The sequence below is a fragment of the Microcebus murinus genome, chromosome 16 (genome assembly GCF_040939455.1).
Source record: "Microcebus murinus isolate Inina chromosome 16, M.murinus_Inina_mat1.0, whole genome shotgun sequence".
NCBI classification, from domain to species: Eukaryota; Metazoa; Chordata; class Mammalia; order Primates; family Cheirogaleidae; genus Microcebus; species Microcebus murinus.
The window spans coordinates 68,266,157-68,282,027 of record NC_134119.1 but is presented as its reverse complement, the minus strand read 5'-3'; the positions used below and the strand labels follow the sequence as shown (position 1 = coordinate 68,282,027).

General features: G+C 52.4%; 2 protein-coding genes across 4 annotated transcripts in view; both read left to right on the top strand.

Annotated features, from left to right (window-relative positions):
* The window catches only part of IL4I1 (interleukin 4 induced 1), a 41,165-nt gene that overhangs the window by 10,181 nt on the left and 15,113 nt on the right, over positions 1-15,871 (top strand). The window lies entirely within an intron of this gene.
* NUP62 (nucleoporin 62) overlaps positions 1-15,871 on the top strand; it is a 26,099-nt gene extending 10,228 nt beyond the window's left edge. Inside the window, exon 2 of the mRNA XM_012754327.3 lies at positions 13,862-15,871. Within this exon, the coding sequence (XP_012609781.2) occupies positions 13,926-15,485 (1,560 nt within the window). The 5' untranslated portion in view covers positions 13,862-13,925 and the 3' untranslated portion in view covers positions 15,486-15,871. The remainder of the gene's footprint in view (positions 1-13,861) is intronic.

The following is a 15,871-nucleotide window of genomic DNA, read 5'->3' as shown; positions in this document are numbered from 1 at the left end:
CCTGGCCTCAAGCCATCCTCCCACCTCAGCCTCCCAAAGCACTAGGATTATAGACATGGGCCACCACGCCAAGCCACTTTGTATAGCTTTTTTTTTTTTTTTTTTTTTTTGAGACAGAGTGTCTCTTTGTTGCCCAGGCTAGAGTGAGTGCCGTGGTGTCAGCCTAGCTCACAGCAACCTCAAACTCCTGGCCTCAAGCGATCCTCCTGCCTCAGCCTCCCAAGTAGCTGGGACTACAGGCATGCGCCACCATGGCCGGCTAATTTCTTCTATATATATGAGTTGGCCAATTAATTTCTTTCTTTTTATAGTAGAGATGGGGTCTCGCTCTTGCTCAGGCTGGTTTCGAACTCTGCATAACCTTTTGTGTCTGGGTTCACCCACACTGTAGCAGTGCTTTGCTCCTTTTTAAGCCTGGATAATAATCCATTGTATGGCACTCCATAAACAAAACCATATTTTCTTTCTCCTTTCATCACTTTCAACAGACTGGCATTTTGATGGACATATGGGGTGTTTTTTGGCTCTTATGAATAATGCTACTGTGGATATGCATGTAGAAGTTTTTGTGGGAGCTTATATTTTCATTTCTCTTGGGTAGGAACCTAGGAGTTGAATTGCTACATCATAGGGTAACTGTATGTTTAACCTTTTGAGGGACTGTCAGACTTTTTTGCAAAGTGGCTGCATCATTATACATATCCATCACCATTGAACTCGGGTTCCAGTTTCTCTGCACCCTTATCAACACTTGGGGTGCATCGTTTTTATTGGGTGTGAAGTGGCATCTCTTTGTGGTTTTGATTTGCATTTCCTGAATGGCTGATGGTGCTGAGCTGCTATTTGCCTGTCAGGCATCCTGTGGCAGCGGCCTCTTCCCCATCTGACCTTTTGCCTTGAATGAAGTAGTGACCTAAGCCATCAGACTCCTCCACATCCTTCAGAACTAGGCTTCAACATCCCTCCTCTAGGAGGCTTTTCACAACCCTCCCCTCAGACATCCCCCAGGGAAAGTTAATCACCACCTCCCCTGGGCTTCCAGTAGTTTCCAACCAAATCTCTTCTGCAGTGTCTAATGTGCTGTTCTATAATTTTTATCTTTTTTTTTTTTTTTTTTTTATCTATTACTGTTAGTAAACTGAATTCTTTGAGGGCAGGGACCTTGTCTTACTCATCCTGCCTCAGACATTGATGTTAACCTTGGGTGAGATACTTAACTCTAAAAGGAAGATACTAACGGTGCCTGCTTCATGGGGAGAGAGTTGAGAACTAAACAAGTTAGTAACGGAAAGCGCTAGAATAATACCTGCCACAGAGCAGGCCCTGGATCTGTTTTTTCCATTGACAAGCATTTACTGAGTGCCCACAGTGGCCAGCTACTGGGACATTGGGGAGACAGAATTGGAAAGAACAGACAAAAATCCTGCCCCTGGTGGAGCTGACAGTTCTAGTGGCATGACAAACAACAACAAGACCAGTAGCCGGGCATGGTGGCGCATGCCTGTAGTCTCACCTACTCAGGAGGCTGAGGCAGGAGGATCGCTTAAGCCCAGGAGTTTGAGGTTACCGTGAGCTAGGCTGACACCACGCACTGTAGCCAGGGCAACTAAGTGAGACTCTCTCTCTCAAAAAAACAAAAATAAAATAAGACCAGTGAGTTAAGTCTGTTGCATTTCAGATGGTGCTGAGGCCCAAGGATGAGGAGGATGGTTGGGAGTGGTGGGGTCGGGGGTAGATTTCAGTGAAGCCAGGAAGACCTCACTGAGTAGGTGACATTTTAGCAAACACCTGGAAGGAGTGAGGGAATGAGCCATGCTTGTCGCAGCATTGTTTATAATAAATAAAAATTAGAGGTATCCTAAATGTCCACTGTTAGAGGCATGAACAGATAAATGTGGCATGTTCCTACCATGGACTGGTCGATAGCAGCTAGAAGGAATGAAAAGCATGCCGAGAAAAAAAACAACTTATGGTGTAATGCATATAATATGCCAGCCTATATTTGAGCAAAAACACAGAAAAGCTTTTATTTTCTCTGGCGATGGTTGCACACACAAATGTATAAATAAGGGAGCTCGTACCAGCAGCTTGTACGAGGGATTCTGTGACAGGTGCTGGGGACCAGAGTGGAGACCAGCGATCAAAAGGATCTTTGCTTGGCTGGGCGCAGTGGCTCACGCCTGTAATCCTAGCACTCTGGGAAGCCCAGGCGGGCAGATTGCTCAGGTCAGGGGTTCGAAACCAGCCTGAGCAAGAGCGAGACCCCATCTCTACTATAAATAGAAAGAAATTAATTGGCCAACTATTATATATATAGAAAAAAATTAGCTGGGCATGGTGGCGCATGCCTGTAGTCCCAACTACTGGGAGGCTGAGGCAGCCAGGATTGCTTGAGCCCAGGAGTTTGAGGTTGCTGTGAGCTAGGCTGACACCACGGCACTCACTCTAGCCTGGGCAACAAAGCAAGACTCTGTCTCAGAAAAAAAAAGGATCTTTGCTTTATTGGTGTTATTTTCATTTTTAGTGATGTTTAGAAGAAGATGCATTAATTGTGTAGTTAAAACTTAAGTGTTAAAAATGCAGTTTAGTCTGAGCCATATATAAATGCTCGCCATATAAAAAAAAATAATACTGATTTTTTAAAAATGCAGTTCAGTAGAGGGGGGGGAAATCTTTCTATATAAGAGAACAAAACAAAACTATTCCTGGCAAAAAAAAGTAGGAGGCCTAGCACCAGCGTAGTCTTCAACTCTCTTCCAGTCCTATTATTATTTATTAAGAGCGGTGGTTCTAGAATCCTCCTTAAAAATCTATTCTTCTGGTTGTTTCCTGACTTCTTTTCCGTGCCTGGCTAAACTGATGGGTTCTTCCCTGGGGAAAATTGCTGTTTGTCCCACCACCTGAGCCTTTGGGTACTCAGTTCTGGGCCTCAGGAGTGAGAAGGAGAATGCAATTGCTAATTAGCCGCAAAGCAACTTCCAAGGAAAGAAGGTAGAGGGAAGACTGAGAACCTAAGAATCATTGAGGCAACTGCTGTGTTGCATGTGGCAGGCAAGTCAGCCCCCTCTGAGGACCTGTTTCATCTGCCCAATGCGGAGAACAAGCCTGCTTAAAATGGCTTCTAAAATACTGTGAATGGAGAAAGAACGGTGCATCTAGCGTGCTGCCTGTTGTGTACAAACCGGGCCGGTGCAAACCGTGCTTTGGTTTAAGTGCACGGAACATCTCCAGAAAGAGTCTCGAGAAACCTGGCAGCCTGTCTCCAGGCGTGAGTGCTGGGCAGCCATGGGACTCAGGGAAGATGTTTGTATCTTTTGAACATAAAATTGTGTAAATACACTCCTTATTCACAAAATGAGTGTAATTTTCATTTTTAAAAAGGCTCACCAATGTCGTCGGGCTGGTTGTGAAATAGGGCAGGTGTGGTGTTATGGAGCAGGAACATTCGATAGGCATTGAAATATTAAATGTCTACACATGCAGTAAGAGTTCAAATGACTCGGGCTGGGACAAAGAACAGGCAGCACCATCCTGCAGGGAGGCTTCCCGGCCCTCCCCTGAGGAGCAAGCGGAGGGGCACTCACACCTTCTGTTACTTTGTCTCTGCACAGGTCGCTGATCCATAATGCAAGGTGGTTTTACCTGGGAGGTAGAAAGGCCTCCGGGAGGAAGGGCTGGGGAAGTGGGACCAGAATCCCAGGTGGTCTAAGGAGGTGTGAGAGGGCAGCTAGAAGCTCACAGGCTGTCCCTCCTCCCACCCTGCTGTGAAGGACACCTTGTTCTAGGGAGGAGAGGTGACCTTTATATGGGGTTGGGGGATGGGCTGAGCTGTCCAGCCCACAGGTTTGGCCTAAAGCAGTCCCTCTGCAAGGCTCCACTTCCTCCTGCAAATGGGGTTGGCTGTCGGCCACTCGGTTGTGTGGTTGTGTAAGAGCTGGGCGGGGCAGCTCCCTCCAAGCGACTGCAGCAGCCTCCTTGCTCCCTGCACCACAGCCTGGGTGAGTCTCTCTAACCGTTACCCAGGCTGGCGCGGAGGGCTCGCGCCTGTAATCCTGGCACTCTGGGAGGCCGAGGCGGGAGGATTGCTTGAGCTCAGGAGTTCGAAACCAGCTTGAGTAAGAGGGAGACCCTGTCTCTACTATAAATAAAAAGAAATTAGCCAAACAACTAAAAATAGAAAGAAATTAGCCAGGCATGGTGGCACAATGCCTATAGTCCCAGCTACTCGGGAGGTTGAGGCAGAAGGATCGCTTGAGCCCAGGAGTTGGAGGTTGCCATGAGCTAGGCTGACGCCACAGCACTCTAGCCCAGGCAACAAAGGGAAACTCTGTCTCAAAAAAAAGGGGAAAAAAACGTAACCCAGACCCTGACCCTGACCCGTCGGAGCCTTCCTGTGGCCTCATCCTCCCCCACCACTCTGGTCTGGCCACTCGGCCCCCTCCTCGCTGCTGTGCGACCTGCCTGTGTGCCGCTGTCTCTTTGGCCTGGAGCATTTGAATCTGCCTTGGCTAAGGTCTGTTTAGCAAGCATCCCTTGTCTATCAGCTGATTTCCATTCTGGAAGGGTAGACTCCAGGTCGATCTGTTCCATGAGGTTTAGGGCAATTTTCTGTGACAAAAGGGAGAGAGGGGAACTGAGACAGTTCAGAAGCAGAGTCTGGGGCTTGCAGTGAGTGGACACCAAGCTCTGTTTGACACGTTGGGCTTGCTGTGCTGGCGATACAGCCCGGGGGAGATGCGGGTGTAGACAGGGACAGGGAATCCCTGCACTAACACATGGCAAAGGTCCTGGCCAGGTGCACCACAAGAGGACAGTGAGGGAAGGCAGTGCCCAAGGCGGGTGTCTGAGCCTCAGCAGGGAGCAACTTTGCCTGGGCAGAACCTGCCAGCCTCTGATTTTCCCTCTCTCTTGTCTCCTCTCCTCTGCACCTCCACTCTGGGAGCTTTCCTCCCCTCTTCTGGTCTTTCTGGTTCCACTGGTCGTACTTCCTCCTCCAAATCTGAAGTAGTTAATTCCATGGGGAAAAGGTGGGTCACTCAAAGACAGCTCCTCGCCCTGTCCTACCTGCGTCTGGGCTTGCCGTTGTCAGCAGTGCCCCCAAGTGGCTGTCAGCAGAATGCCAGGAACATTCGTTCAGCTGTCTTCCCAGAACTGGGTTAAGAAGTTAGCATTAGCTGAGCGGGAGGTTACAGCAGGCACTGGGCTCGATACCTCACTGGATCGGATCATTTCATCTTCACAAAGAGCATATGATCAACGTGCTGTCATTCCTGTTTTTCAAATGAGGAAACAGGCACAGGGGATGAACTTAGAATCTAAGGTCCCAGGGCCAGGAGCAGAAGAGCAGGGGCTCAGCAACTGACAAGAAAGGTTCCTGTCCTGAGGGCACAGTCTGTGGCCTGAGCTTCTAATGACAGCTCCAGCTCCAGCCTGCCACCCAGGGCCCCTCCGTGCCCATCAGTGGACTAGACAGACCTGGATTCAGTCATGAGCCCCTTTAAGGAGTCCTGGGAAGTAGAATCCTTTGGCTGGACTTGCTGCTGGCTGCCCCGGTGCAGGAGAGTTTCTGTTATGGGGGGGGGGGGCAGCTGTCTCGGCCCCAGTGGATCAGAGCTGCATTGCAGGGCATCACTCAGGCTTTGGAGGGGACAAGATGGAGCGCGGTGGTGGTGTCGGGTAAGAGTGTCAGGGCTTGACTGCAGAAAGGGGCTAGCCTGGTAGTCAGGCCTCTGACCTGGCCCCAACCCCACTTCCCCACAGTGACTTCAGAGGCTGGGGTGGAACTCCTCTGCCACATGTCTGCCCAGAGAACCCCCACTGATCCTTATTTCTTTAAGAGATAAGGGGTTGTGTTTTTTTGTTTTTGTTTTTTTGAGACAGTTTCACTCTGGTACCCAGGCTAGAGTGCCATGGCATCAGCCTAGCTCACAGCAACCTCAAACTCCTGGGCTCAAGGGATCCTCCTGCCTCACCCTCCCAAGTAGCTGGGGCTACAGGCATGCGCCACCATGCCCGGCTAATTTTTTCTCTGTATATTTTTAGTTGGCCAATTAATTTATTTCTATTTTTAGTAGAGACAGGGTCTCGTTCTTGCTCAGGCTGGTTTCGAACTCCTGACCTTGAGCGATCCACCTGCCTCAGCCTCCCAGAGTGCTAGGATTATTGGCGTGAGCCACTGCACCCAGCCTTAGACTAAATTCCGACTTATTTTTTCCAGTGAAAACTCCCTCTGTCCCAGGTGTTGGCCCAGAGAGATCTGGATTCCCAGCCTAGGACTACTGTTTGCCGGCTCTGGGACCTTGAGGAAGTCTGAGCCTCTCTGAGCATGTTCCCCATCCAGGAACGGTTCCGGGTGCTGCCGTGTATCCGGTGCTTGCTGAGTGCCAGGCACTGCTCTAGGTGTTGAGGATACAGCAGTGAACAAAACAGGGAAATATGGCCCAGTGGCGCTGACACCATCACCATTGTTGGCCTTCCTCTGTGCTCCCAGGCGACCTTGTCCTTCCCTCTGTCATAGATGGCCTGTTGTCAGGTGCCAACAGAGATCTACTCTCACACATCCAGACAACAGTATCACACCAGTGGCAGGGGATGTCCAGAGTTTCAGAATCTCACTTCATTGTTCCTCTCTGTACTAGCTCCCCAAGCGCTGGGGACAGAGGGACTGCAGCACCTCTCCCCCTTGGTCTCCGTGTACAGAGGCAGACCTGCCCCAACCCCATCACCTCTGACTCCAGACCCTTTCTTGACCCCAACTCTAGGGTGTGTTTCCCCATCCATTTATCTAGATTTCATTCTGTTCTGTTCTACCCAACCCCATTAGTTTTGTATGGCTGCTGTAACAAGTTATCTTAGTCTTAGTGATTTAAAGCAACATAAATTGTTCTTATAATTCTGGAGGTCAGAAGTCTAAATAGATCACAAGGCTGCATCTCTTCTGGCGCCTTTAGAGGAGAGTCTCTTTCCGAGTCTCTTTCCTTGCCTTTTCTAGCTCCTAGAGGCTGCCTGCGTTCCTTGGCTAGTGGCCCCATCATCTTAAAAGCCAGCACCATCGTATCTCTCAGGCCATTCTTCCCTAGTCACATCTCTCTCTGACTCTGCTCTTCTGCCTCCCTGTTCCACTTAAGAACCCTCGGGTTTACCTTAGGCCCAAGGATAATCCAGGATAACCTAGGCATGTCGGGATCCTTAACCTAATCACATCGGCAAAGTCCCTTAGCTGTGTAAGGCCACATATTCTAGGTTCCAGGATTAGAGTGTGAGCACGTCTGTCTGTCTGTCCCCTAGTCCTTCCTTTCCTTGTGGTCCAAGGCTGAGTCCCCCCACCGCACCCCACCTGCATTCTTTCCCAGACACACACCCCGGTCCCAGACATCTAAGGAAAGGGGTCGAGATTGAGCAGTGTGAAAGGAAATCAGGAGAGCCCCAAGGCTCAGTAACAATGACATCTGCCTCAGCCATGCCACCCAGCTGTTCTCCATCCCCCCTTAGGACTTTGTTCTAGCTCTTCCATCTGTATCGGTCACTCCCACTGGCAGGCCTTGGTTAATCTCTCCCTCCTCCAGGTCTTTGCACAGACCCTGCGATGCCTGCTCTGCCCACCCTGCCTACTGCCTCAGCCTTCACCCCTGCACTAGCACCCCTAGTTCCCCTTGCCCGAGCCTGGTTTTTTCCCGTGACGCTATTAAAGAGATTAGGTGAAAGTAGGACTCAGAGTGGCAAGAACTAAAGATGGAGGTAAGATCAGTGGAACTGAGTGAAGGTTGGGGCGGCGTGTGTCTGTGCATCGGAATCGCAGATAGGCCCTTCTCCAGCTCCCCAAGAAGGTGGCAGGCGTTTGAAACACAAGAGCAAGGGTGAGGGGGCAGGTGGCTCTGCAATTAACCCCCTTGGTGACCTCAAGGCAGCACTTCTCAGTCTGGGCCTCGGTTCTGCTGTCCAGCACTGAGCACTAACCCAAGCACACCCTTCACTTTTCCCTTGAAACCCACTACTTCCTCAATTTGGATTCCTCCCTGCTTCTCCCCGCTCCCAGCACTTTTGCTTTTCTTCTAGGAAAGCTTTCCTCTGTGGTAAATGTGGAAATGCCTGGGTGGGAGCTCGTGATGGTTTGCATTTCTGAGAAATTCCCCAAGTCCTGCTTGTTGACCTAAACAGACCCTGTGGGCTTGGTGCAGACTTGCACGTTTCTCAATTGTTATTGTGTCTTAAAGTCCCCCCCCTTGGCTCCCTCAACACAAAGTCTGAGCCACCAGCATGGCATTTGTGGCTCTCCCAGCTCCTCCTGCCCATCACATGGCTAAGTCCCCAAGACCCCACCCCCAAGTTCAGCGATAAGCTAGAAGGACTCACAGAACTCGGCAAAGCTATTATCCTCCTGCTTGGGTTTATTACAGTGAAAGGATACAGATGAAAGTCCACAAAGGGAAAAGATGCAAAAGGTCCAGGAGAGACCTGGTGGGAGTTTCCAGCTGTTCTCTGCCAGTAGAAACACGAACAGCAATTAATTCTCCCAAGAACAATGTATAACAACACATGGAGTATTATCAGCCGGGGATGCTTGCCCAAGCCTTGGTGTCCAGGGTGTTTATAAGGGGGCAGTCCTCTAGACATGGAGCCCCTGTGTGGCCAAACTCACATGTTCATTCTTCAGCCCCCTCTAAAGGTCATATTGTTACCATATGACCCAAAGCCACCACCGTAGGTCACAGTGATAGCATGGACTATCTGGTGTGGCCAGAGGCCCTAGATACACAAAGACACTCTTATCTGGCAGGACACACAAGCATTAGAGATCATCTCCCAGGAGCCAGTCCTCTTTGGAACATGCAGGTTTGAACAGCCCACCAAGTCGGTTCAGTGCACACCGTCCCTCCAGCAGCACCAAATCTCCCAGTGCTCCAGACACGCCTTCACCCCGGCCCTTCCTCCTGCCTGCACGGCCCCTGCTCCCTCCGCATCCCGTCTTTCCCCGGCTAATCCTGCATCTTCAACACTCAGCCTCTCCTGGGTAAGAGCCTCCTCCCTGCTCCCAGGCCGTGTGACCCAGCCCTGTCCCTGCCTTGAGCCCTGATCCTGAAGCTGACATTTGCTGTGTCTCTGAGCCGCCTCAACCGCAGAGGCCGTGGCTTAGCTGGGCCTCATTTTCCTCGTTTGTAAAATGGACCTGCCCCAAAGTTTGCTTCCTGGAATTAGTAATAAAACATTGAAAGCGTAGGACAGGGCTGGGTCAGTATGTATTCGCCATTGTTAGTAGCTCCCTGGCAGCTCAGGGGCTGGAAACCAGTGAGGCATTTAATAAATGGTGAACCGTCACACCAGACAAGTTCCTGCAGAAGTTTTTTTTTTTTCTTGTAGTTTTTTAATAGTTGCAACGAGCTTTTTATAAATACTCTTCTGGAAAATTTTACCCTATTAATAGCATAAGCTCTCTTGAGCTGGGTTCTTGAGAACTGAGACGTGTAGGTGTAGCTGTTCAGATGCCTTTAGCAGCCGGTTTCAACACAGCCGCCTCCAGGTGGCTCGACAGTGAGGAGGTGTGTTCTGTCACACAAGAAGAGGTCTGGGCGCGGGGCAGGGCCTTTTGAAAGTGAAGAGCCCTTTCTCAGAAGCTCCCTGCAGAGCTTTGTGACAGTGTCAAGGCCAGCATCCTCCAGCCCATGGAGGCTGACATTGATCTGGCCTTGCTGCACGTGTTGGAGGCTCCAGGCGGTGCCGGTGGGCGGCTTGCTGAGATCGGCTGCCTTCGAGCAGGCAGATCAGGGCAGGTGGCCGTGGGGTCATCTCCCCAGAAGCCCATGGCTGTGTGGAAGAGGAGGAGGGGGAGCAAGAATTAGGGGTCTGGGAGAAAGGGAGAAGGGGGCAGTGTACAGGTGAGGGCAGCTACAGCAGGTTCCCTCTGACTCGAGTTAGGAGAAGATTCTCTGTGGACACCTCGAGAAATACAAACTGGCCTAGAGAAGGAAGAAGAAACAGACCTTGTGGATACTTCTCTGGGCCGGGCATTTGGCTTCTCAGTTGTGACCTTGTTTATTCTAAACAGATTGTCCTCACAGTTAGCTGGGGACTCTGAGGCATAGAGCGGCTCAGGAGTAACTTGCACAATACCCAGCTAGTAAGTGGCAGAGGCAGAATTCAAGCCCAGGTCTTTTTCTGATGTCTGGAGACCAACTCTGTGCCTGAAAACCTTGCAGCTAAACTACCTCGGCTGTTTCAGATGAAGGGAATATAAGAGTGCTAGGTGGAAGCTGGGGTATGGAATAGTGGCGGTGCCCCAAAGCAGGGCAGCATGCCCTGTGGCCCGTGTAGTGGAGTAGAAATAAAGGGTGGGTTGCAGTTCACGGCCCACTGTGGGGTGAGAGCTGACAGCTTCTTTCCGTGTGGGCCTCTTCCCCCTTCTATGCACTGGGGCCATAATCTGGACCTCCCAGTGGGATGTTGTGAAGTCACCTTCAGGGCTGCCCAGAAATCTCCAGGCAGAATTAGCACTTCTCACGCAGAATTCCTGCTAGGCTTGTCCACAGGACTTCCTCTGCTCAGCATAGCTGCCACCCCGCCCTCCTGAGGAGGGAGCCAAGCCTCGGGAAAGTTTGTTGGACCTTGTTTGAGGTCCTAGTTCTAGGGAGTGACCAAGTCACATGTCAGATCTGCCAGTTTCTATTTCCCAACTGCATTCATTTTTTCTGGCTGCTCTCACAAATCACCACAAACTTGGTAGCTTAAAAAAACACAGACTTACTCTCTTCCACTTCTGGAGGTCAGAAGTCCAAAATGAGTCTCGCAGGGTTAGCATCGGTGTGCAGGCAGGGCGGGTTCCATCTGGGGATCTTGGGGAGAATGTTTCCTGTCCCTTCTCTTCTAGAGGCCTCTTCACTCCTTGGCTAGTGGCCCTTCCTCCATCTTCAAATTGCAAAGCACAACACTCCAGTCTCTGCTTCCATGATCTCATGGCCTTATCTTCCCTAGTCAAATCTCCTCCACCTCTTTTTTTTTTTTTTGAGATAGAATTTCATTCTGCCACCAAATCTGGAGACTCAGACTCCTGGGCTCAAGCGATCCTCTTGCCTCAGCCTCCCGAGTAGCTGGTGGGACTACAGGTGCACACCACCACACCCTGCTAATTTGTGTTATTGTTTTGTAGAGTCAAGGTCTTATTCTGTTGCCCAGGCTGGTCTTAAACTCAAGTGATCCTCACACCTCAGCCTCCCAAAGTGCAAAGATGACAGGCGTGAGCCTCTGCACCCAGCCCCTGCCTCGGTCTTGTAAGGACACTTGTGATTATGTTTAGGGCGCACTGGACACTTCAGGATAATCTCCCCATCTCAAGACTCTTAATTTAATCACATCTGCAAAGTCCTTTTTTTTTTTTTTTTTTTTTTTTGAGACACAGTCTCACTTTGTTGCCTAGGCTAGAGTGAGTGCCATGGAGTCAGCCTAGTTCACAGCAACCTCAAACTCCTGACCTCAAGCAATCCGCCTGCCTCGGCCTCCCAAATGCTAGTATTACAGGTGTGAGCCAACGCGCCTGGCCTGCAAAGTCCTTTTTATGGCTTATAGTAACATATGCCCAGGGTCCAGGAATTAGGCTGTGGACATCTTTGGGGAATTGTATTTTTTGTTTGTTTGTTTGTTTTGAGACAGAGTCTCACCTTGTTGCCCAGGCTAGAGTGAGTGCCGTGGCGTCAGCCTAGCTCACAGCAACCTCAAAATCCTGGGCTCAAGCGATCCTCCTGCCTCAGCCTCCCAAGTAGCTGGGACTACAGGCATGCGCCACCATGCCCGGCTAATTTTTTTATGTATATATATTAGTTGGCCAATGAATTTCTTTCTATTTTTATAGTAGAGATGGGGTCTTGCTCAGGCTGGTTTTGAACTCCTGACCTTGAGCAATCCGCCCGCCTCGGCCTCCCAGAGTGCTAGGATTACAGGCGTGAGCCACCGCGCCCGGCCGGGGAATTGTTACACTCCCTCCTACACCAGCTCCACTGGAAACCATTTAGGGCCCCTGCGGGCTGCAGGGAAACGTTGAGCTCCTCAGACACCAGGCCCAGCGGGGCGTGAGGACGTTTGCACGTGCTGGCTCTCCACTGCCTTCGGCCCAGCCCGTGGTCCCCACTCCTGTCACCTTTGAGGCAAGATAAGGTCTGACAGAGAGCCTCTTTGATTCATTAACTTGAAGTATCCCAGTCACGTGTGATTGTGAGGACTGGCTGCATCCGTCCACTGGTTCCTCAGGTTGACTTCATGCTCCATAATTCAGTCCTCTTTCAAGAACTAAAGCCTATCCATTAAGTTTCTCCGCTGCATAGAACATTTGGAAGCTACTGCAACGTAGAAAGGAGACACCCACGTGTAGCCCACCACCCAGAGACTGCCCCTGCCAGGCTGTGGTCTCCTCCCAGCCTCTCTCCAGAGGCGTGCTGCTTTGCTACCGCGTAGATCACACTGCGCTACTGAGTTTGCATCTACCTCAGCCTCTGCTGTCCTTTCCTACACACCGTGTGCCTCAGTGGGCAGAGTGGTGCCTCATTGTCACTGAGTGGTGCCTCAGTGCTGATCGTGCACTCTCACATCCCGTATCTGATTGGAGGTAGGGAAATGCCCTGGCATCCAGTAGGCCTGTAGTCTGGGGTCAGCTCCTGGCTTACTGCTTGCTAGCTGGTGACCCTGGGTAAATCGCAGCTCTCTGAGCCCATTTCCTCATCTCTTACTTAGGGACAAGAATCCTGCCTTCCAGCACTTGTGAGAGCTAGTGTCTGTCTGAGCGCTTCTCCCAGGCTCACCTCCTAATCCATGCTCCGCGCGGCCATTTACCTGAACGCGCCTGTGTAGTGCTCCCTCTCACCCTTTCCTTACCGGGTAACCTTCGACCCTCCGGCTGATATAGATGGCTCTGCCGGGAGGTTTCCAGTTAGTAGTTACAGAAATGCAGTTCGTACACAGTGCAGGGGAGTGTGCTGGTTCACGAAGATTCTAGAGTGCTCCTTACCCCTACCCCAACCCCACCTGTTGATGTCTCTGGCTTGTGGTCTCCAGTGTCTGCAGTTGGCTGAGAAGATGCCCAGGGGAAGGTCCAGGTGCACACCCTCTGCATTGCACCTGGGACTTTGTGGGGGGGGGGGACCCAGGGGAGGACTCTGATTGGCTGAGTTGGGTCTCTGTTTATCTTTGAGCCAGTGGATGCGGCCAGGGGAATCTAGTGCTCTAATGGAGCACTGGGGTCTCACACACTTCTCTGAGTTAGGAGGAGGGGTGCATTCCAGTATGCCCTCTCCTGCCAGATGGTGTGGGCCGTGCCCAGATGGGTCCCTCAGTGGCCAAGGCCCTGCTGTACAGCCCAAGTTTCTGGGGCCCATCTCTTGTGTGAGGTCCAGAGAGGCGCTCTGGGTGGCGTGAGGCTCATCTGCTCACATACACCCTGCTTGCAGTCAGCAAGGAAACCTCACGGGTTCCACTCTGGGGAGCAAGTCCTACAGGTGCTATTTTGTGTCCTTCTACTCATTGGAGACGCCTCGGGTCTGATCCTCCTCCTTAGGGGCTCAGGGTCCTGTTCTCCTGCCTTTTCTCTCCTCCATGGAGCTGGAGGTTCCCACTGTGCACAGCATGGCCACGCACATCCCTAGCCCCCCAGCTCCTAGTGCCTGGCCCCCGGGGCATGGACTTGTGCTTCTGGATCCTTCTCTCCTGGTTTAGCAGAGTCTGATTTAGGTCCCACAGGAGGAGGAGGAAGGGTCGCTGCGTATTATCATTATCCAGTCCCGCCACCCTCCAAACCAAGCGTGCTTGGTCGCGCCATTGAGTTTGCCATTCCAAAACTGCCATCTGATCATGTCACTTCCTCTGCTTTAAAAATCTTCCCAAGGTTGCAGACGCTGACGGATTTGCTTTGGGAGCTGGAGTAGCTGCTGCCACCAGAGTCTGGAGCCATGAGCGGGTTTAATTTTGGAGGCACGGGGGCCCCTACAGGCGGGTTCACGTTTGGCACTGCAAAGACAGCAACAACCACATCTGCGCCAGGGTTTTCTTTCTCCGCTTCCACTGGAGGGTTTAATTTTGGGACTCCCTCCCAACCCCCTGCAAGCTCCTCTTCCACCGGCCTGTTCTCATTCAATACCCAAACTCCAGCGACACAAACAGCGGGATTCAGTTTTGGAACAACAACTCCTGCTTCAGGAGGAACTGGGTTTTCTTTAGGGATCACTGCTCCAAAGCTAAGCCTGAGCAACACAGGTACCACCCCGGCCACGGCCGCCCTGGGCAGCTTTGGGCTCAGCAGCAGCACCCTCACCAATGCCATATCCAGCACCGTCCCCTCCAGCCAGGGCACAGCACCCGCTGGCTTTGTCTTTGGCTCCTCCACCACGCCTGCCGCTCCGTCCACCACGTCCGGAGGGTTCTCATTCACTGGTGGAGGCACGTCCCAGAGTGGGACCTCTGGTTTCAACATCAGCTCAGTGGGGAATTCGGCCCAGCCCACAGCGCTTGCTGGATTACCCTTCGCTGCGGCCACACCAGCAGCCACCGCGGCGGGTGCCACACAGCCAGCCGCTCCCGTGCCCACTCCTGCCACCACCAGTGCTGGGCCCACCCTCTTTGCCTCAATAGCAACCGCTCCAACCTCATCCACCGCCACTGGGCTCTCCCTCGGTCCCCCGGCGACCACAGCTGGAGCTGCCGGGGCTGGCACGCTGGGCTTCAGCTTAAAGCCCCCTGGAGCAGCTTCTGGCGCCGCCACAGCCACATCCACCGCCGCCGCCACCACCACCACCACCAGCAGCACCGGCTTTGCCTTGAATCTAAAACCGCTGGCACCAGCCGGGATCCCCAGCAATGCGGCGGTTACCGTGACTGCCCCACCTGGCCCCAGTGCAGCTACCGGGGCGGCCACCAGCCCCGCGATGACCTACGCGCAGCTGGAGAGCCTGATCAACAAGTGGAGCCTGGAGCTGGAGGACCAGGAGCGCCACTTCCTGCAGCAGGCCACCCAGGTCAACGCCTGGGACCGCACACTGATCGAGAACGGGGAGAAGATCACCAGCCTGCATCGCGAGGTGGAGAAGGTGAAGCTGGACCAGAAGAGGCTGGATCAGGAGCTCGACTTCATCTTGTCTCAGCAGAAGGAACTGGAAGACCTGCTGAGCCCGCTGGAGGAGTCGGTCAAGGAGCAGAGCGGGACCATCTACCTGCAGCACGCCGACGAGGAGCGCGAGAAGACCTACAAGCTGGCAGAGAACATCGACGCGCAGCTGAAGCGCATGGCCCAGGACCTCAAGGACATCATCGAGCACCTGAACACATCGGGGGGCCCTGCCGACACGAGCGACCCGCTGCAGCAGATCTGCAAGATCCTCAACGCGCACATGGACTCGCTGCAGTGGATCGACCAGAACTCGGCTCTGCTGCAGAGGAAAGTGGAGGAAGTGACCAAGCTGTGCGAGGGGCGTCGCAAGGAGCAGGAGCGCAGCTTCCGGATCACCTTCGACTGAGCCGCCGCGGCGTCTGGGACCCACGGGTCTGGAGGGCTTTAGGCGGGAATGTGCCCTGTTGTCTGGTTTGGGTGGGTCGCAGCAAGATACTTGTTGCCACACGATACTTATTTGTTTCTTTGTTTCTTTCCTTCAAATGATTGTGCTGTTGAGAGAATTGTTCCCAGGTTTAGTTTTTCCCATTAGTAAATAGCAAGTATTCTGAGCCCTCTGGTCCAGGCAGTAGCCTCGTGGGTAGGGTTGCTGTGTTTCATTTGCAAACCTTTGGCCCCTTTTCACCCACTACAACCACCCACCTCATCCTTCTGGCTCCAGCCAAGTGCTGACTCAAAAAATCCGCTTCCCCGCCAGGCTGGGTGGGCAGCCGCTCTGTCCGACACACGGTT